A 20,384-nucleotide genomic window follows, 5' to 3' on the forward strand; every position below is an offset into this window, starting at 1 on the left:
ATTAAATATCAAAACGAGATCTTTAATAGCTGCCCAACATCATATCATCACTGATTTGTATAGATTTCCACTGAAGATCTTACTTCCGTGGATCAAAGTTTTGTCAAAAACTCTTATAAAATATGTTATAATATTGTAAAATCTATATCAATTCATTAATTAGTTTTGCCTGGTCTGATTAAGGACTTTGGGGTAGAGTTCTGACGATGTTGGTATGTCCTTTAAGTAACCGGCTGCTGAGGACCTGAGAATAATTTGAAACATTTTTCACATGAAGACGTCAAATCGTTTGCCGCCTCAATTGGAGGTCTCGTAACTTCTGGACTTCTAGATTAACAAATATCTTATTGGGACTTGTAATAATTAAATATCAAACTGGGGATACTAAAATAATTTTTCCTATCTAACGGCAATTTGCCGACTTTATTCGGATCGCAAGGAGGACGTGAGAGTATCGAGGCCTTCGAGCCAGAACGCCAGGCCCGATTTTCCTTCCCCACTCTGGCCTTGCGACTGAGCTCCGTCCATGGAGGAATCCCGTCTCTAAACCCTAAGCCCTAGCCTAGGGTTTCCGCCGCTCACCTCGATCCTGTCGAACTGGAAGAGAGCGATTGCAGAGAGCCATGGTTTCCCTTCCCCGCCTGGCTCTACTCTTCATCTCCTCCTATCTGCTCTTCTTCCAGGCGGTTGCGGCGCGGCAAGCCTTCCGGCGCGATCCCGGCCATCCTCAGTGGCACCATGGAGCCTTCCACGACGTTGAGGACGGCATCCGCGCCGACGTCCGCCGGATGCTCCATACCCGCGCCGAGGTAAGCCTCTTTTCGTCTCGTTTCCGATCCGGTTACTAGGTTGATCTTTAGATCAGACTGGGAGCTCTGAAACCAAGATCTATGAATTCTTGAAATGGAAGTTCTCTTAATGATTGAAGTCGAAGTGGTCTTATGTGAAATTGAGGGGTTTTGACCTCGACTTCAAGGAAAAGAAATTTCTAGTGTGTGCCAAGAAGAAAATTATATAGGAATCGCTAATTTAGTGAGATATTTGCGACTGAGCTCAAATTTCAATCTTTTTTGGACTAAGAGAATGGAAACATTCACCTGCCACTTGCCAAGCGTCTTCCTATCAAAATTGCTGTTGGTGTTGTCTAATGAAAGATGGATTTTATACGAGTTTGATTTTAAAAAAGAAAAAAGCAGAAAGAAAGCGAAAAATATTTATTTTTAAAATCTATGCCCATGGAACCAATAAAACGAAGAAAAAGAAACGTGTAATACAGAAAACGTTGCCACCCAAGCATGAGTTGGATCACTTCTAGATTGATGTCTGCAGTTGTGGGAAATTGGGGGAAATTTCTTCCACTCCACAGAGAAGCCCAAGATGCATTTTAGTTGAAAAGGAATATTTGGACCTATTGTTTTATACCTCTGAACTGTTGTCCTAAACAAACCAAAACTGCAATGTCTATTGTTATGAATTTGGTATTACATGTAACCTTCATGCGTCAAAAAGAATAATTTCCACAGAGTTTGAAAAAATAATTATCCCGTTTCTAGAAATGGCATAAGGTTTCTTGATCCTTCTTAACTGTATTTACATTTCCTTCCAATTGTCTGTCAGAGGTAAGTCCACCAATAAGAATTACTCTTCGATTATTTCCAATGAATTAGGTGTCTTGCCTTTCCTGAACATAATATTAAATGAAATAATCAATCCTGCTTTTCAATAAGTCTGTTGCTGCTTTATGTAAAATTTGTAACAAGAATCTATAATTGAAGACATAACATGAGATGATGTCTTCCTTGAGCACCCAGGAAAATGTTCCAAGTTTTATCAATCTTTTTCCTACAATCAAGTCAGCTTTCCATTCAAGAAGCTGCTAGTGTAGGCACATGTTTGTGTCGAGAAATCTGTGAAAAAATATTACTCTGAAGTTTTTTATGGAAAAAAAAGAAGATTATTCTTCATCTCTTATTTCGAGCTACAACAACCAAATCAGACTGAATTCTTTTTAATATTGAAAATCTTGTATTTCAACAAAAAGAAAAAGAAAGTACGAAATATTTGGCTAAACGACTTTGTCATTGTTTTGTTGAAAACTAGGGTGGGATTCAATTTTTGAGGCATTTTATGCTGCCTTTTTGTATATATGTAATATAAGTGGGTGCTATTAATGTAAATAATCCATTTATTTGAAAACTTTATGTTCTTAATAGAGGTCTGTTAGATGTTTCTTAATGTGTGAAGATGTCTTGCAGGTTCCTTTTCAGGTTCCTCTTGAGGTGAATATAGTTCTTGTTGGTTTCAACGGTGATGGAGGCTACAGATACATGCTGGATGTGCACAAGCTTGAGGATTTCTTGAAAGGCAGTTTCCCAACACATCGGCCCTCTTGCCTCGAGACAGGCGAGCCAATTGATATCGAGCATCATATTATATATAATGCGATCCTTGTAAGCTTTTATTTTTTCCAAAAAAAAAAAAACAAATATTCCAGTTGCAGCCTTGCATTAGATTAGCGTAAATATGATAATTTTAATCTAGTGATTACAACCAAGGACATTTTTCTGCAGTTTATTTGTCTATCTCACTTCAAAATATGCTAATCCCTTCTCATGCTATTTTGTTGCATGTTTCATACATTTTGAAACTTCATATGCTAATTTGATGTTTAGACCCTTCAAAATTGTTGCAATTTGCAATGGAGGAAGTTATATAAGTTCTTGCTGGGTGTCCTCTAAACACGATTCCACCAAAACCGTTGTGGTTTTAGAAAAAAACCCTTATCCGATCACCTGGTTGCTCACTATCTAATACAGCGCGTGCCATCATGCATAAAGATGAAGGATGAAGAACTTATCTATTGCCTTTACTTAAATATGTAACAGTTCATGCATATGGTTGTTTAGTACTTCAAATTGCTAATTATACAAATAATGTTTGGCAAGAAAATGAGCATTTATATATCAATCAAATCACTTGTGGTAAAAAAGAACAGGAATAGTGCTAAACTTTGAGCCTTGTACCAAATTTGGTTTTGATTAATCTTATTTTATTCTTTTTTAATTTGTGTGTGTTCGTATATATGGTTGTGCTCATGTGCAAGTGCACATCTGTGTATTTATGTCTATCTGCCCTTGCGCATGTGTTTTTGGTCCAGGTACTTTGATTCATGTATAACACATGCACATACTTACATGTTTGCAATTTTCTGGTTGACTGTTTACTAAAACCTGTAATCTTGTTTGGGCTACGAGTGCCATACACTGCTACACATATGAGCATATTAGTTTTCAGAAAGATATGAGCTAAGTAATGACATGTGTAAACTTTTACATGATTGTGTTTCATTTTACCCCGAATATTTCATAAAAGTTGAATATGTTTGATTACTACTTTGTGATTAAGGAAATGGAGTCAATAGGCGTTGAACTTATGCTATGAGTTCTTAACTTTTTATCTGTTTTGGTATGAGTGGATATTTCTTGATCCAGTTATTATGGAAAATGTCCATTACGTGTATAGGCTGGGCAACCAGAAGTAATTGCTCTTGAGAAGGCATTAAAAGATGCGATGGTTCCTGCTGAGACTGCCAGAGAGGTAACCATGTTTTTGTGATTGTCATGCTTGTTATATATCGATGCATGTGATGTGAATACATTAATTTTAAAATTTTGAAAGGTTTCTATCTGCGAAGTAGTGTGGATAATGGCCTTGATATTTTCAGAGTGAATATGGAAGGCAGCTTCCACTTTTTGAGGTAGAAGCAACTGTAGTGGAGCCAATATTCCAGAAGTTATACTCATTTATATTTGATGTACAAAGTGGTGGTTATTCTGCAACTGAGATGGACAGACCTGTACCTTTTGCAATATTTATTGTGAATTTTGACAAGGTACAAACACAACTCCAGCTTTTGTTTTTGATATCTACTGCTTCTATGCTATTAATTGTGCAATTTATCAATGATAGGACAAATGTATGACTGAATAAAAATATGAAGCTGAAGGTCATTCTTATGATGATTTTGAACATTCATTCTGTTTAATCTTCCACTGCTGTTTTTGTAGTTGTATTGTGCATGGTAATCTTCAGATATTGTTACCTCTTACAGGTCAGAATGGATCCTAGGAACAAGGAGACTGATCTTGACAGCTTAATGTACGGTAGAATTGGTGGACTGACAGAGGAACAACTGAAAAAGCAAGAGGGGGATTATATTTACCGTTATCGTTACAATGGAGGAGGAGCATCTCAAGTTTGGCTGAGTTCTGGGAGGTATCTACATTGATAAATTTATTATAATGCAGAAAATTTTAATTTTTGATGCTAGGTAAAACCAAATAGAAGGGTTCATTGCAATCTCATTCTTGACTGATGATTTAAAATACTTTGGCTTGAGATACATTTTGTATTATTATTCATTGAAAATGTGTTTGTCTTGAAAAATCACTTTGCTTTAATATTATAACTCTGTCTGTGCTTCTTTTTCCTTCTCAATGGTAAGTGGAAATTTTTATTCCCCATTAATATAAAGCCAAACTCTCTATTTTTTCCCCTTTCTAAAATGCTAAGTGGAAAATCTTGATTTTATAAGGATAAATACAATGAAAGAAAACAAGAATAATAGATAGAGAAGCTTAGAAATGGTCATTCAGAAGTTGATTATGCCTGGTGACTTTAAAATGCCAACTAGCTGATTTGTGGGTTTGAATTCAAATGGGCGGCGTTAATGAGCTTAACTGTCCAGCCATGTTAGTGATATGGAATCCTATTAAGAATGGCTCCTATCAGTAAATAGATAACTTCAACATATAATACATGTATTTTTGCTAGGCAAAAGTTGTATTTGAGAAAATTGTTATTATGTCACTAGGTATTTAACAAATATCAATTGCAAGTGGATGTACAACTAACATTAATGTTGAGATCATTATGTGGAAAATATCAAATATGAACAATGTAGATTAACTACTCCATTACTAGTTGCTTGGAACAGTCTCTACTTTTGGTTAGGTATTTTAATGTGATTATAACTGGCTCAGGTCACAACCTTGGAGCCTTGAAATCACTTCTTTGAACCTGGAGCTCTCCTACAAAACCTTTATATTTGCATGTTCCAGTACAATTAGCATTGCAAGGACTGAATTACGGTTGGCATGCTTTTGTCAAAGAAGGTAGAAAATTTTCAAGAATCAATGAGATGACAACATATGCAGGAATAACCTACATTAAATGATAGAGCTGTAAGAATTGAAGAAACACTTAAGAAATGGTTGCATAAATTATAGATAAATTTTGTCTACCATTGTAGAGAAGACAGCTCTTGCTAGCCAAGTGCAGCTAGATCCTTGTTAGGATTTATGACCTGATACATGTGCAAGCTAGAGAAAAAGAAAGCTCAAAATTTACTATGTGAACTAGTACACCTTAGATTAAGGTTTGGGTAACTGTGTAGAACAAGGAGAAATTCTTCTCATGCGCACACACACAAGAGAGGAAGAGAAATATGTAACTCAGCTTCTAAGTTGAAATAAAAAGGAAATCTAGGGATATTAATTACATGCATTGTGAACAGGGCAAACTTGATTGTGATCAAATACGCTTTCGTTTAGTATATAGGGAAGAGTATTTTCACACTCTCAACATAGACACATGCAATCAGGAAGTCTTAATTATCGGATGATTTTGAGTTTTTCAGTGTTTTAGGTGTCATTCTGTATCAAGTTCCAGGGAGACAAGTTTTGGAGTTCCTTTCTTTTCTTCTTTTTTCTTGTGTCCTGGAACCTCTTTATTTATATCAACATTTGTGCTAGGAGCCAATGAACTGCTGTTGATGGTTTATTAAATTTATATTATTGGAATCTTCATTTCTCAAGGTATTCATGAACCTAGATGTATCTGATGCTCAACCTGTCATGCATTTTGGTTTCAGGCTTCCCATGTTTTGGTAAAAGTTGGTGTAGCTTGTCTAACTCAATCTCTGGTTTCTATTTCCTATCTTTATGACATACTGATATTCTTCTTGTTGTTGTGCTGAAGTTCATTGCTTCGATCTAGCATCTTTCTAGCAGGGCTGATTGCAATCAAGAATTACATATTCCTGTTTATGTTGATTATTGTTTCCTCTAAGATTAACGTTTAGTCTACCATTTGCAGATTTGTTGTAATTGATCTCTCAGCAGGCCCTTGTACATATGGAAAAATAGAAACTGAAGAAGGAAGCGTTAGCTTCAGAACATTGCCCCGTCTATCAAATTTAATCTTTCCAAGAGGACCAATTGCCGCCAGTGTTGCTTCAACACATGATCTTTTCATGGGTCAGCTTGGGGCTATAATTTCAACCACCATTGAGCATGTAATAGCCTCAGATATTAGGTATGACATATGCATACTATGCCTGCATACGTGAATTATGATATTATCTTGAAAATAATTTATACTTGCCACCTAAGGAGTATTAAATTCAGATAAGTATCACAGTTCTGATGAATGAAATGGACTGGACTTTCAACTTATTGTTATGTCTTATTATAGTAAACCAGTACTATTTAAATTGCATTCAGACACGATAATAGAAAAAGTTTCATTCTGTGTAATTCTTATTCAAAATGGGGTTGAATGTGCTAAAGAAAAAAATAATCTACTTCCCTCGTCTTTGTCACTATCGTCAACTTGTATGCTTTTAATCAAATGAATTCCATTTGCATGTATGCTTGGCACCTAAGGAGTATTAAATTCAGATAAGTATCACAGTTCTGATGAATGAAATGGACTGGACTTTCAACTTATAGTTATGTCTTATTATAGTAAACCACTACTACTTAAATTGCATTCAGACACGATAATAGAAAAAGATTCATTCTGTGTAATTCTTATTCAAAATGGGGTTGAAGGTGCTAAAGAAAAAAATAGTCTACTTCCCTCGTCTTTGTCACTATCATCAACTTGTATGCTTTTAATCAAATGAATTCCATTTGCATGAGTCATCTATTCTTCTACCTATATTAGCTAATGCTGCTAATCTACTTTCAAGACTATTTAACTCTCCAGCAAGAGTTATGCTGGTTTCCTTTATGTCCTCCATAGGCATCTAATTTCTTGATGAGACGGTTTACACGTGTACTCAAGAATATATGTTGCATGTGCGTGAGTGTGAAAGAGAGAGAGGGAGAGTATTCTGTACTGACAAGACCCATCTGTAAATCAGCAGATGTTGAATGAACTTTGGAAAACACATAACGTGAAAAATGAGGAGAAAATCAGGAAAAACTTGTAATTTGTGCTATTTTGCTAGAAATATTTGTAATGTATATGGTATATCATCAATTTTTCATAAAGTTGGTACACGAATATTTCATCTTGTTGAGGAATCATATGGATTCTTAAAATAAGAAAAACAGTACTTGCGTATCTACAATATATGATGGAGGTTTGCTTGATAACTTATCATCCGATTTTTCATTTATCATAATAGTTTTTCTCTGAATATATGAACAGCATAGATACTTAGAATTGTATCACAATGTGCACTTTCTGTATGTCTATTTGACTTCTGAATTTGGGCGGAATGTGTAATGGATATCAGACATTAGTGAGTTGTTGTGCTAGATTAAGTTAAAAAAAAGGCGGTCCAGTGCATGTGGCTCCCACCATTGCAGGTCTGGGAAGTGTGTCTACATAGCCTTATCCTTGCATGTGGACAGGCTGTTTCTTTGTTTTGAACTCGTGACCTCCGGGTCATAATTGGAGAGACCTTACCCTTGCGCAAAGGCTCACCCCTCGTTGTGCTGGATTAAGTGCAAAAAAACATAGCAATAATTTGAATAAACTGGTAGAGACTTTTATTTCATTAAGACAATAGAATCACAAAGATACATGTTATAAATGGGACATAAAGGGTAATAGAACATTAAACAGACCATGTTGAGACAAACTTGAAGTACAATACCATACAATAGCATGTACAAAAATGACCCAAATGTACCAATTTCTTTTAAATTTCCAACATCATGATATATGCTTTCAAAGGGATGCATTTTGCTCTTTTTTTTATATATAAAATTGCCCACGAATTTATTATTATTTTCCCTCTCTAATTCTAGAATGCCTTCTGTTCTTATATGTTGATCACAGGTTTGAAACTGTTGATTTGACGACAAGGTTGCTAATACCAATAATTGTACTGCAAAACCATAATAGATACAACATCCTTCAAGCTGGCCATAATTATAGCATAGATATTCAAGGAATTGAGAGAGAGGTTTGTTGAATCTTCTTTCATGGTTTTTGTGGAATCATTTACCAGTCTAATTTTATTTGCATACTTGTAATGCAATTCAGAGATATTTTTCTCTTACCATATGCGCCATTTAAAATGACTTTCTGTCTTCTCTTAAATGAGACCCTTTGCATAAATGTAAACAGCTAGTTTATTCATTTATGTGGAGTGAAACTCACCTTAGTGAGAAATTTGCCATTGTCTGTAATGATGGGACTGTAAGCTAGGGTCTTTATACATAGTATCTCTACGATTTCCAAAATCCTTTGACATGGGATACACCTGATGCCATAAATTAATATTGCATGAAACTTCATTGCTGACCCCTATGGAAAAATCCAAAGCAGGAGAGATATTTTGTCTCAGAAACTGTCTCCAAATCAAGTTAGATAGAAACATTTTAACACCATACCTCTGCTGTACTTGGTGGTGCCATACTCCACAGTTGATCAGCTCAGTGAATGTGACATGTAAAGATGGCACTTGATGTATGTAACTTCACATTAACTCGGTGCAAAGCATTTAGAGGGGATGACTGCTTTCCGAAATCTTAAGAAAAAGGATGTATTAATATCTAATAGCTCAGAAAAGTAGATGTGCCATTTTAAAATGCAGCCTGGTAGTCCCTCTGTCTGTTCAACAATCCCCCAGGCTCATGTTCACCATCTTCTCTTTTGTTAAATATTGAAAGTCGAAACAGTTCAGCTTTATGGACAAATAATAGAGCATAAGAGTTCTTTAATTGGCATGAGATCTCATGAAGATAACAGAGTATATAAACACAAATGAGAGATTCAAATGAAACACTTAGTGATGGCAAGTTCCTTTCCAGTATTACCTGTATTCTTTGCTAGTTTGTATCAGAGCTCAGGGTGATCCTGATAAATACTAAAATAAAAAATAAGACGCTTCAGGATACCATCTGTTTCTTGTAGAAAGCATTGGGTAAGAGCTAATATAGAGTATCTTCTTATACATTACTTTTTAAGTCTCCTTGCTGCATCTTAAAATTCATGTCTTGTAAATATTCTTGTCCGTATTAGGCTAGGTTTATTTAGTATGTCTGGATTCTTTACCCCTGAACTGTTTGTTTAATTGTCTGCAAACTGAGTGCACCTACTGTGTTTTAGAAGTAAGATAAGGAGTCTGCATGTCCCTAGGAGTTTCGAAACTCAAAGCAAGGTGAGAAGGGGGCAATAAAATTGTGGGCAGAAAGAGATCTGAAAGAAATTTAGGTTGCATTTGGCTCAGGCATCAAGTAGGCATAAAACTTGAAATATATCTTATGTCTGCCAAACAGCATTTGAGAAGGAAGCATAACCAAGGAATAGTTATGCATGTCAAATTTGCTTATGACAGGCATAACTATTCCAAGGAGGAATTGCTGTAACCTATTTTTTGTCATAAAGGTACTTCCTGTGTGTACTTTTTATTGTTTTATGGATTTAAAAAAGTCATCATTCAAAAGTTATTCCAAGAATGCGACTTTTGCTATTCAAAAGTAGAACCAAACAAAAATTGGCATAACTCATGGCATAACTGTTCCTGTAGGCATAACTTTTCTATTCCCTTTTTTTTTTCCTTATTCCCGAACCAAACGTAGCCTTAAGGAAAGATTGCTGCATACAAATGTTTTAGGTGGAGAGGATTTGGAGTGCAAATAAGCCGAGCCGAGCCGAGTGTTAGGCTGCTCAGGATTGGCTCGATATATAGCTGAGCTGAACCTAGCCAAGTGTTAGGCTGCTCAGGCTTGGCTCAATATATAAAAGGGCTGATCAAGCTTGGCTCAAGCTTGAGCCAATCTTTAGGTGATGTGTTCGAGCTCAGCTCATATAAGAATCAAAATAAGCTTCTTACTAAGCTGAGCTGAGCTCCTTTTTATTTTTGCAGACATTAATGTTCAGGCTTGGCTCATTTATGAGCTAGGGTTTAGTTACTGTTTTTGGAACCAAAGGATGAAATGATATGATATGGGGGAACATTGGTTATGTATCAATATTGTACATAGTGTGGTACGTCTTTATATCTACTCATGGTTTGCTGATATAGGGTAATGTAGCATGGTACATAACATGCTACAGGCTCGGCTTAACCTAGCTGACCCAAACTGTTCATGAACACCTCAGATTGTTTGTGGCCCTAAGATTTTATTAAGGATAAAAGGTAATGGGATTTTCTTAGAGAGTTATTTAATTGCTTAGCATTTGGTCAGTCGTTAAGTAATTGGTAGTTCCATGAATTGCTGTAACCCCCCAATCCATTTCTAAAAAGGATTTTGCTAAGAAAAAGGTTAATTGGAACTTTCTTAGAGACTTATGTCATTGGCTAAGCATTTGATCGGTTCTTGTTAAGTAGCTGGTAGTTCCATGAGAGCCCCCCAAACCACTTCTATTGATTGTCATGAATGTATATATGTACGCAGGTATGCATGCATGCACGTGCCTTTGTGTGTAGAAAGAGAGGGAAGGGTGGGTGGGTGGGGGGAGAGTTGAATTGGGTTGTACTCGTAAAGTATTTTCTATGTATAACTAATGATAATCCTTTTAAAATGATTTTCACACTGTTGATCATGCCCTACATTGTCTAAGATCATGCCCTACAATGCCAAATTCTAGATTTCATAGACACAAATCACCACTTGCTTTGGAGGTCTCATATCTGCAAGTGGATATGAAAACCGAAACCTAAGAAGCTTGCAATGTTGGAGTATTGCTTATGTTTTCCATTTTATGACTGAGTGACTTAAAGGCAAAGCATGTTCTTCCTGTCAACTACCTAAAAATATTGATTTCACAATATTAATTAAAAACATTCTGTAGGCTGATTATATGAACTAGCATAAGACCTACCTGATCTGATTACGCAAGAACAGTCACCTTCATAATTTCTTGCTTTGAAGTTGAGGACTATATCAACCAGCGTAAAAGCCACCAGATCTGATTAGATCTCTAAACATTACTTTAATTACTTCCCGAAGTTGTACCAAAAAAAATTACTACCCGGAAAACAGAAATTTTATATTAATTGTGGCTCTGAGGTTGAGGATACTTTAAGGCATTTTAGGATGTCTGTTGTTCAATCAATTCAATTGTCATACTCAAATGAAAACAAAGAAATGCCCATCAACTTTGAATCAGATAGCACACCTTTTGACTACACTACGTACTTTGCTTTTGCAGTTGATTGACCAAAGTTTCTTCTATCAAAGATACACAAAGAACTGAGTCACCAAAATCTACAATTCAATAAAAATCATTAAAGTTATCTTTTTCTGATTTTAATGTTTTGGTTACCTTGGATTAACATTTTAAAAAGGAAGGACACTAACTGCGTGATACACTTAAAATGTTATTTCAGCATACATTCAATAAGTTATTTTCTTTCTTCTGATTCTCTCTCTTCCTAGACATTTATCAACCTTGTTGATCTGTAAACTGGTGATGCATTTATGTCCTGTTGCTTTGTTCGAATTTTAGACTCATGGTGCTTTGCTTTAAATTTGAAGATTATACATCATGCAAGTATTCTTACGGGGGTTGTTCTTGTTGAAATGATGATATAGCACAGTTGCCCAGCCCACTAATAACTTTTCTTTCCCTTCCAAAAAAAAAAAGAAGAAAAAATCTTATGACTTTTCTAATTTGTGGTTAACCTGCATGCCGTGTAGGTGAAAAAGATGACCCATGCTGGACAGGAGGTAATACTTATTGGAGGTTCGCATGCATTGCATCGCCATGAAAAGTTGGCTATTGCTGTTTCAAAAGCTATGAGAGGTCATTCTCTTCAGGAAACCACAAAGGATGGACGGTTTCATGTCCATACCAGAACATATTTGGATGGTTCCATTCTTAAAGAGGTTGGTTTTTGCATCATTCTTCTGTTATTTGGATATCTTACATGTTAAGTCACCATTTAAGGCATTTTAAGTTTCTTTTCTTTTTCGCTTTTCTGATTGCTTTTTTGTTCTTGAAATTATTACCTTGAATCATAGTTAAAATATTGAAACAGATGTCAACACAATTCTCATGTTACATAAGTTTGAAGTGCTATTAAATCTTGCTGCATGGACATGGACATGAAACTCTGATTCTTGACTTTCTGAAAGAAAAGAATTAGTTTTGGAAGGATCAAAACACAAACGCAATCATCACATTCATTGAGACAAAAGACAACCTATTAGTAGAGCCAGTGTTCTATAGAACTCGCATATAGTTTGATCACAGCTTTTGTTTTTTACGTGTTTTATAGGTTCAAGTTTTTCATTCTTATAATGTCATATATCTTTTTTGCGTTTGTCTGTGATGTGCTATTTTGCCTAGAAGCCTACTATTTTTGCCTTCACATCTTGTCTTGCAATAACATCACATCAGTATATGTTATATGACTGCAGGAGATGGAGCGTTCTGCTGATGTGCTTGCTGCTGGTATACTAGAAGTTGCAGATCCCTCTCTCTCGAGTAAATTTTTCCTCCGTCAGGTTGGTATCTATCCTGTGATTCAACGTTGTTTTCTTTGTGTGCCTGAGCTACACCTGCAAATTTCTCCTTCCTTTCATTTTAGATCATCGAGAATACTGTATATCCTGCTTGAGTGGCTTCTTAATTCTTGTTTTGTCATCCCCAGCATTGGATGGATGAATCAGATAGTTCACAAGATTCCATTATCAAGCACAAACCATTATGGGAAAGTTATATGCCTAAACATGCCAAAGATAAGAAACGAAGTGAAAAGAAACAGGGAAATTTGTTCAAAACCTATGGAACCAGAGTGATTCCTGTGTGAGCACACCTTATCCTGTCTCTCTTAACCCTAATTCTTATTGTGAAATTAGTTGTTGTTTCAGGATCTGTATCTTCTGAAAATGTTATCTTTGCCTCATAGCTTAAATTACCAGTGTCATAATCATGCTTCTGAATAATGATTCTAATTGTCATTGGTTTCCTTCTCTTTGACAGCTTTGTACTATCATTGGCTGGTGTGGATGCTGACCTTCTCATGGAGGATGAAAGTCTTGTTTGGACCAGTAGGGATGTTGTCATTGTCCTTCAGCATGAAAATGAAAAGATACCTCTAAGGTGAGTTCAGAATGTTTTTTCATTTTTTGCAATTCTGTTTATTGAAGAAGAAGATTTTCTAGCTGACAACTGTTAGCTCGGTTGGTTGGCACCTCTCTCCTAAGGGCTTCCCTTGGAGGAGGTCTAGGATCCAAATCCTGGGTACTGCTCAAACACACGAAAAAAGGAATTGATTTTCTAACTGTAACTAGCAGATAAAATTATCCAGAAAACTATTACAAATAGTAAAGCAGTCGGAAATCCAATTATATGTGGTCATATTAGGTAGTTCTCTATTCTCCTTGTTAAGCTAATTATAGCATATGGCAGACATTCTTTTGTATTTCCTTGTTCATTCAACTATTTCATATTTCAACTTGCAGATGTATGCATTGGTATCTCACCTAAAATTCTGGTGCTCATCAATAAAACAGTTTAAACTTTCTTTAATAAAAAAAACTCCAAACATTCCTTGGAATAAATTCTGCTTCGAGGAATACTATCATAATGCTTTAAATGACCTAACTTATTCTATAAAAAGTATGGTGCTCTAGATATTACTAGAAAAGTTATTTGCTGCAACGTAACTGAATTTGTGCATAACTAGATTGAAATTTCTAGAATCCCTCAGTAGAAATAATTGAGAAGGGGCGAATGGTGACGACTAATTCGGGCCTCAATGTTCTTAGAGATGATGTTAGGCTCTTGAGGTCTATATTGTAAAACTTGTGCTTCAACCTCTTCTTAAAAGAGATCATGTATCAAAAGGGGGATTATTTCCAGGTTATAACTGAAAACAGGGCAGAGAAAAAAGAAATTTAAAATGGGGCCAGCACAGATCTTTTAATTGTTTTATGTATCTTTTTGTTCTACCACCAACATGAAGGATGGCATGAATTTTTAACACGCACAGATCTGCGTTTGTGGCTTTATTTTTGACTTTTTGATCTGGTCCCAGACAATAGGACAGTAGTTCTTCTGTTTCGGTTCCTTCAGTGGGCGGCTGCATTCCAAATCTGCTAAACTTGTGAATGTTATAGTTGCCCTCTTTTTGTTTTTTCTTTTGTTCTAATATCATTGGTCCTTCACTGACCTGGCTATGAACCTCCAGGGCCTCTTTACACATCCATTAAAGGCAAAGGATTTGGTCACTGACACTTGCGCTGCATACCTTTTGTGAAAGTTTGAATTATTCTGCAGCTTCATATTCAGATATATGCTGCAAATGTTTTCTTTTGTTTATGTCATTTTGTGTATTTTGTTTTGAACAGCTATGTCTCAGAAACCACCAGACAATTTGCCTTTCCATCCCTGGCACAGCGTCACATATTGGCAGGATTGGCTTCCGCAATAGGAGGTCTGAGTGCACCTTATGAAAGAGCATCACATATACATGAAAGGCCTGTCCTGAACTGGCTTTGGGCTGCAGGCTGTCATCCATTTGGGCCATTCTCCAATTCATCTCAAATCAGTCAAATTCTCCAGGATGTTGCATTGGTAAGCCAGTATCAGTGTAATACGTTTTAATTGATATTAGGCATGACCAAAAACTGTTTTAAATTATACAGTTCCTAGGCTTCTGTTTTGGCCATCTAATGTTACATCCAAATTAGTTAACAGAGAAATCATTGGAACAACCATCCCTTGAATGTCAGCACATTTGAAAAATGGCAACTGTAAAACCTCATTGTACGTTCCCTTCATCTTGGGGTAGCATTTATTTATTCCCATTTTATTGATGCAGAGAAGCACAATATATGCACAGGTTGATTCTGCTCTTCGCAAGATTCGGGAAACATCAGAGGTATGATAAGTGATAGCATTGAATCCTTTGTCTATCCATTCTATCACCTAGAACAGATTTCCCCCCCAATTTTTGCAGGCTGTGCAGTCTTTTGCTGCTGAACACCTTAAAACGCCTCTTGGTGAGCCTGTGAAGGGCAAGAAGAAGAAGTCGAGCACCGAGCTGTGGGTCGAAAAGTTTTATAAGAAAGTAACCAACTTACCGGAGCCTTTCCCACATGAGCTTGTTGAGCGCTTAGAGCAGTACTTAGATGTGAGTATATGATGCCTCTTTTATATGTTGGATTTAGTCTAGAGGCACGTGGTTTGCATTCAACAATTTTTACTCTTTTATATCAGAAAATGGAGGAGCAACTTGTGGATCTATCTTCGCTTTTATATGATCATCAGCTAGAGGATGCATACCAGAACAGTTCTGACATACTTCAAAGCACTATATTTACACAGCGGTGGGTAGATATTTTCCTTGTTCCTTGGATCGAAAATTTGTTGAATTCTTTTTTTAACAATATAGAGGATTAAATTTTCCAGACATACATGTCTAGGATAACTCGTTAGATTATATATTTTAACAGCATCAAAGCAGTACATTTGTTTTACTGAAGCAAGCTGGATGGATTTGTTTTCTTTGTTGTTTGGCTCATTGTTTGTGGTATCGGCACTTGAATCCTTAATCTATTGTCTTGTTTCTGCAACAGGTATGTAGAGCGTGTTTTGGCAACTGAGGAGGAGAAAATGATGTGCTGCAGCATTGAGTATAGTCATCCCAAACAGTCATCACAGGCCTTTGTCTATGGAGGGATTCTTCTAGCTGGATTTTTTGTATACTTCATTGTTATTTTCTTTTCTTCACCAGTCCGCTGAAAGAAACATGCGCCTGAAGATTAGAGGCTTGTAGTGCTGGATTTTTGAAAACTTAGATATGATCGAAATTAGTAATACAAATCTCGTTCTAACTAAACGATTTGCTTGTTATCTGGAACGCTACTATAGTCTTCCTGGAAAACTGAAAAAGGCACTTGGAATAAACTGAAAATTGTGGTGTGAAGTAATGATGCAGTTTTTTTTTTTTTTTGATGATGATGATGAAGTAACAATGTAGTTTTAAAAGATTGTTGTGTGTTCGGTTCGTTAATCCAATGTCGTTATCTTTGCCACGAAGCAGCAGAAGTATTCAATGGACCTCCGATCGCCATACAGCTGGACCTGGAGGTACGTGCCCTTAAGGCGGCTATCATCTCCCAAGGGTTGCACGACCACGAGATTCCAAAGCCAGATGTCTCCCACTCGATTCGTATCCATTTGTCATATCCAGCTGCATGATCCAAGTCCTCAGAAGCTCGGACCTTTACGGATTTTCTCAGATTTGTACGTTTTAACCACAAAGTTGATCCACGCGCCCTAGAAGTAGCAGAGAGAGTTGAATGTTGGAATAAACTAGAAATGAACCACAGGTGAACAGGGTTTTCCATGGACATTTTTATTCACTTTGGTTTGATGAGCCAGACAAAAGGCGACAATGTGGCCGAAGCTGTGTATCAGTTAGGTCTCAAGTACACACATACATACAAATATATATATATATATATATATATATATATATATATATATATATATGTGTGTGTGTGTATATATATATATATATATATACTATTTCCTGCATTGAAATGGATGTGCAGGAAGGCATGGATTGCACGACTTAGTAACAATACAACCGAAAGAGCATTTTCCCGGAGCGTGTGGACTTTGCTTGACCATGGTTACATAAATAGCAATGCTGGCGAAACTTAAAAAGGGGAAATATTTAGAGATGACTGATGTGGCCTGCATTTTTCCATCAACACTACATCAATTTGCATGCTTGGCTAATATCATGGTGATAAAAAGAATATAATAATCCATCAACTGTTTCTTAAACCGTAGATACTAAATACTACAGATCGTAAAATTATTTAGTCATAGTACCAATAACCTGGATTCCAATCCCATCTTCACCAGTGGTTGGGTAGCCAAACTCCTTCAAAGCCTAATTGGAAAATCCAGTAAAACTGAGCTAAGTTTCTTTCAAGAATTGGACCTGTTGGTCTTCCCAGCACATATCTTTTAAAAAACCTATAGTAATCTTAGCTTAATCTCATCTATGAGCTTATTGGTCTGCGGGAAGAAAAAAAAAATTTAAAGATCTTTTTCCTCCCCCAACATTTAGGCTGAGTTGGGTATGTGTTGATATGGATCTATCCAAATAGGCTGTCCATCCCATAAATCCAACAAAAAAAACTAGTTGATTTCTGCTAAATTTTTCAAACAGATTCTTATTTTTTAAAAAAAGAAAAAAAAATAGAACCCCCTAGCTTAATTCATATGTCGATTTAGCAAGTACCGGAGCTCAAAAAGGACATGGTAATTAATGTATCTGTAAAGTACGTACTATTGTCAGTCATTGACAGTTATATTTTTATATTAAAATCACTAAGTTAGAGAGGGGAATAAAAATCTTGACTAAATTATGGACATCTATCGGGCTACGGTTGAGTCCGATGCTTACCAAGGCCGAAGACCAGCATCTTCGATGAGAGCACGACCCGAGGCCATTCGTGGAGCATTAGATAAATTTGTTAATTTAAAGTGGAGCTCTTGCAAACTGGTGCGGCCGATGATATATGGTGGGTCCTGCAAGGCTGGCCCACCTTATCATGACTGAGATATAGCCGATTCACGACGGCTATAACAGCCCCTCTCACTGGTTTCTTTCCCTTCCATCATCGATGGCTCAGGTGGCCGCGGAGCCTCCTCCAACCACCACAGCTCATCCACTATCTCAAAATCCCAATAGAGCTTCTCTTGCTCACCTCCTCGACACCAAATGCCACCGCTCCCTCCCTCTCCTCAAGCAAGCCCACGCCATTCTCATCAAAAAAGGCCTCCCCCGGGACGGCTACCTGGCCGGCTCCCTGGTGAGGAACTATGCCGATCCCGAATTCTCCAGCTTCGACTCCGCAATCAAAGTGTTCGACCAAGTGCCCGACCCACATGCCTTCTTGTGGAACGCCTTGATCAGAGGCTCCCTCGATAACAATATGCCGCGCAAAGCCATCTCCTTCTACTGCGGCATGATCGCACGGGGCGGTTCCGCACCCAACAAGTTTACCTTCCCATCCCTCTTCAAGGCGTGCGCTGCCGCCAAGGCTCTTCAGGAAGGATATCAGCTGCACGCGAGTGCCGTCAAGCATGGACTCGAGCAAGATGGGTATGTAGTAAGTGCTGGAATTCAGATGTATGCTGCCTTCGGCATGCTGATTGAAGCACGCCGAATGCTTGATGCGGGCGATGGGTCAGACCCTGTATGTTGGAATGCGATGATAGATGGGTACATGAGAAAAGGAGAACCGGAGGCAGCAAGAGATTTGTTCGATGCAATGCCTCGCAGAAACATTGGATCATGGAATGCAATGATCTCCGGGTATGCAAGGCATGGTATGATCGAAGAATCAAGAGGATTTTTCGATAGGATGCCCCAAAGAGATGAGGTTTCTTGGAGCGCCATGATTGATGGTTACGTGCATTGGGGTCATTTTGTGGATGCCCTGGCTGTATTCCAAAAGATGCTCATGGAGGGGGTTAAACCGAAGAAGTTTGTTTTCTCCAGCGTGCTTGCGGCTTCTGCCAATGTGGGTGCACTGGAGCAAGGTAGATGGGTCCATGCTTATATCGAACGGAACTCTGTTCAGGTTGATGCTGTTCTTGGGACATCTCTGGTCGACATGTATGCGAAATGTGGCCGTGTGGACTTGGCATCGGAGGTCTTTGAGAAAACTGCAAGCAAAGAAATTTTCTCATGGAATGCCATAATTGGAGGGTTTGCAATGCATGGCCATGCAAGGGAGGCCATTGAGCTTTTCTTCCGGATGGAGAGGGAGAAGTTTAGGCCAGACATGATAACCTTTGTGAATGTATTAAGTGCATGCTCGCATGGTGGATTGGTGAAAGAAGGCAAGCGATTCTTCAATTTAATGAAGCAAGAGTATGGCATTACACCTAGGGCAGAGCACTATGGGTGCATGGTGGATCTTTTAGGCCGAGCAGGGCTATTTTGGGAGGCCGAGGAGATGATACATTCAATGCCCATGACGCCAAATGCTGCTGTATGGGGAGCTCTGTTAAATGCTTGCAGGATTCATGGGAATGCACAATTGGCTGAGAAGGTTGGAAATATCTTGCTTCAATTAGAGCCAGAGAATAGTGGCCGATATGCTCTGTTGTCAAATATTTATGCAAAAGCAGGGAGGTGGGTTGATGTTTCAAAAGTGAGGAAGCTGATGAAGGATCGAGGAGTAAAAACTATTCCAGGGAGCAGCTTGATAGAATTGGATGGCATGATTCACAAATTTATTGTAGGAGATTGTACGCATCCAAGTGCAAAGGAGATTAACTTGATGATAGAGGAGATGTTGGAACGGCTAAAATTAGAGGGTTATGCTCCAAACACCAGCCAGGTGTTGTTTGATATTGATGAGGAAGAGAAGGAGACTGCACTTAGCTACCACAGTGAGAAGCTTGCCATTGCATTTGGGTTGCTTAATACCACCCCTGGGACAACCATTAGAATTATAAAGAATTTACGTGTATGTGAGGATTGTCACCTTGCAACAAAGCTAATCTCACGTGTGTACAACAGAGAGATAGTTGTGAGAGATCGCATCCGCTACCACTGTTTTAAAGAAGGGAAATGCTCTTGCATGGACTTTTGGTGAACTTAAGAGATGCACAGCATCACTATGACTGGTACTGAGCTATGTAGGTGATGCAAAGGAACAATCAATAGTGCAATGACCAAGCATCACTATGACTGGTATTGAGCTATGAAGGTGATGAGAAGAACCAATACTGCAGTGTCCAAGTCAAAAAAGAGCATGTTACTACAGTCATCATGATGGCAAATATAGATTAGGAAGCATGTCTAGGGTTTTGCCTCCACAGTGTATGACTGCTTTTGTTGCTTCTACTAATACCGTGTTTATCTGTGAAAATAATGTTTCCCACAGAATGTATGACAATGCCCTCTGACTTCTAAAGTTCAGGGTCAAGGGATTTACTCATCCTCAGACATTTTAAAACTGCAAGTTTTTGCAACAACAATCAAGCAAAAGAAATCATCCTTTTTCTTTTCCTTTCAATAATTAATAAATGCTACAAGAATAGCTGCAACCAAAGAGAAAGAAATATGCATTTGAATACGAACTTTGCTTATC

At 37.5% G+C, this 20,384-nt stretch overlaps 2 protein-coding genes across 2 annotated transcripts; both read left to right on the forward strand.

The window, feature by feature from the left end:
- The first annotated feature begins 441 nt into the window (after positions 1–441).
- On the forward strand, positions 442–16,187 carry LOC103701003. Its single transcript, XM_008782928.3, has 16 exons — positions 442–809; positions 2,256–2,450; positions 3,523–3,597; positions 3,725–3,892; positions 4,112–4,275; positions 6,157–6,375; positions 8,134–8,260; positions 11,946–12,134; positions 12,669–12,755; positions 12,902–13,056; positions 13,234–13,353; positions 14,604–14,829; positions 15,077–15,136; positions 15,215–15,388; positions 15,475–15,584; positions 15,834–16,187. The coding sequence occupies exons 1-16, from the start codon at positions 624–626 to the stop codon at positions 15,997–15,999; spliced, it is 2,421 nt and encodes an 806-aa protein (XP_008781150.2). The 5' UTR covers positions 442–623; the 3' UTR covers positions 16,000–16,187.
- Positions 16,188–17,674: 1,487 nt separating this feature from the next.
- LOC103701138 (pentatricopeptide repeat-containing protein At5g48910-like) lies at positions 17,675–20,231 on the forward strand. The gene has a single exon (XM_008783112.4). The coding sequence runs from the start codon at positions 17,901–17,903 to the stop codon at positions 19,884–19,886; it is 1,986 nt and encodes a 661-aa protein (XP_008781334.2). The 5' UTR covers positions 17,675–17,900; the 3' UTR covers positions 19,887–20,231.
- Positions 20,232–20,384: the final 153 nt, after the last annotated feature.

Source organism: Phoenix dactylifera, chromosome 3 (genome assembly GCF_009389715.1).
Source record: "Phoenix dactylifera cultivar Barhee BC4 chromosome 3, palm_55x_up_171113_PBpolish2nd_filt_p, whole genome shotgun sequence".
Taxonomy (NCBI): Eukaryota; Viridiplantae; Streptophyta; class Magnoliopsida; order Arecales; family Arecaceae; genus Phoenix; species Phoenix dactylifera.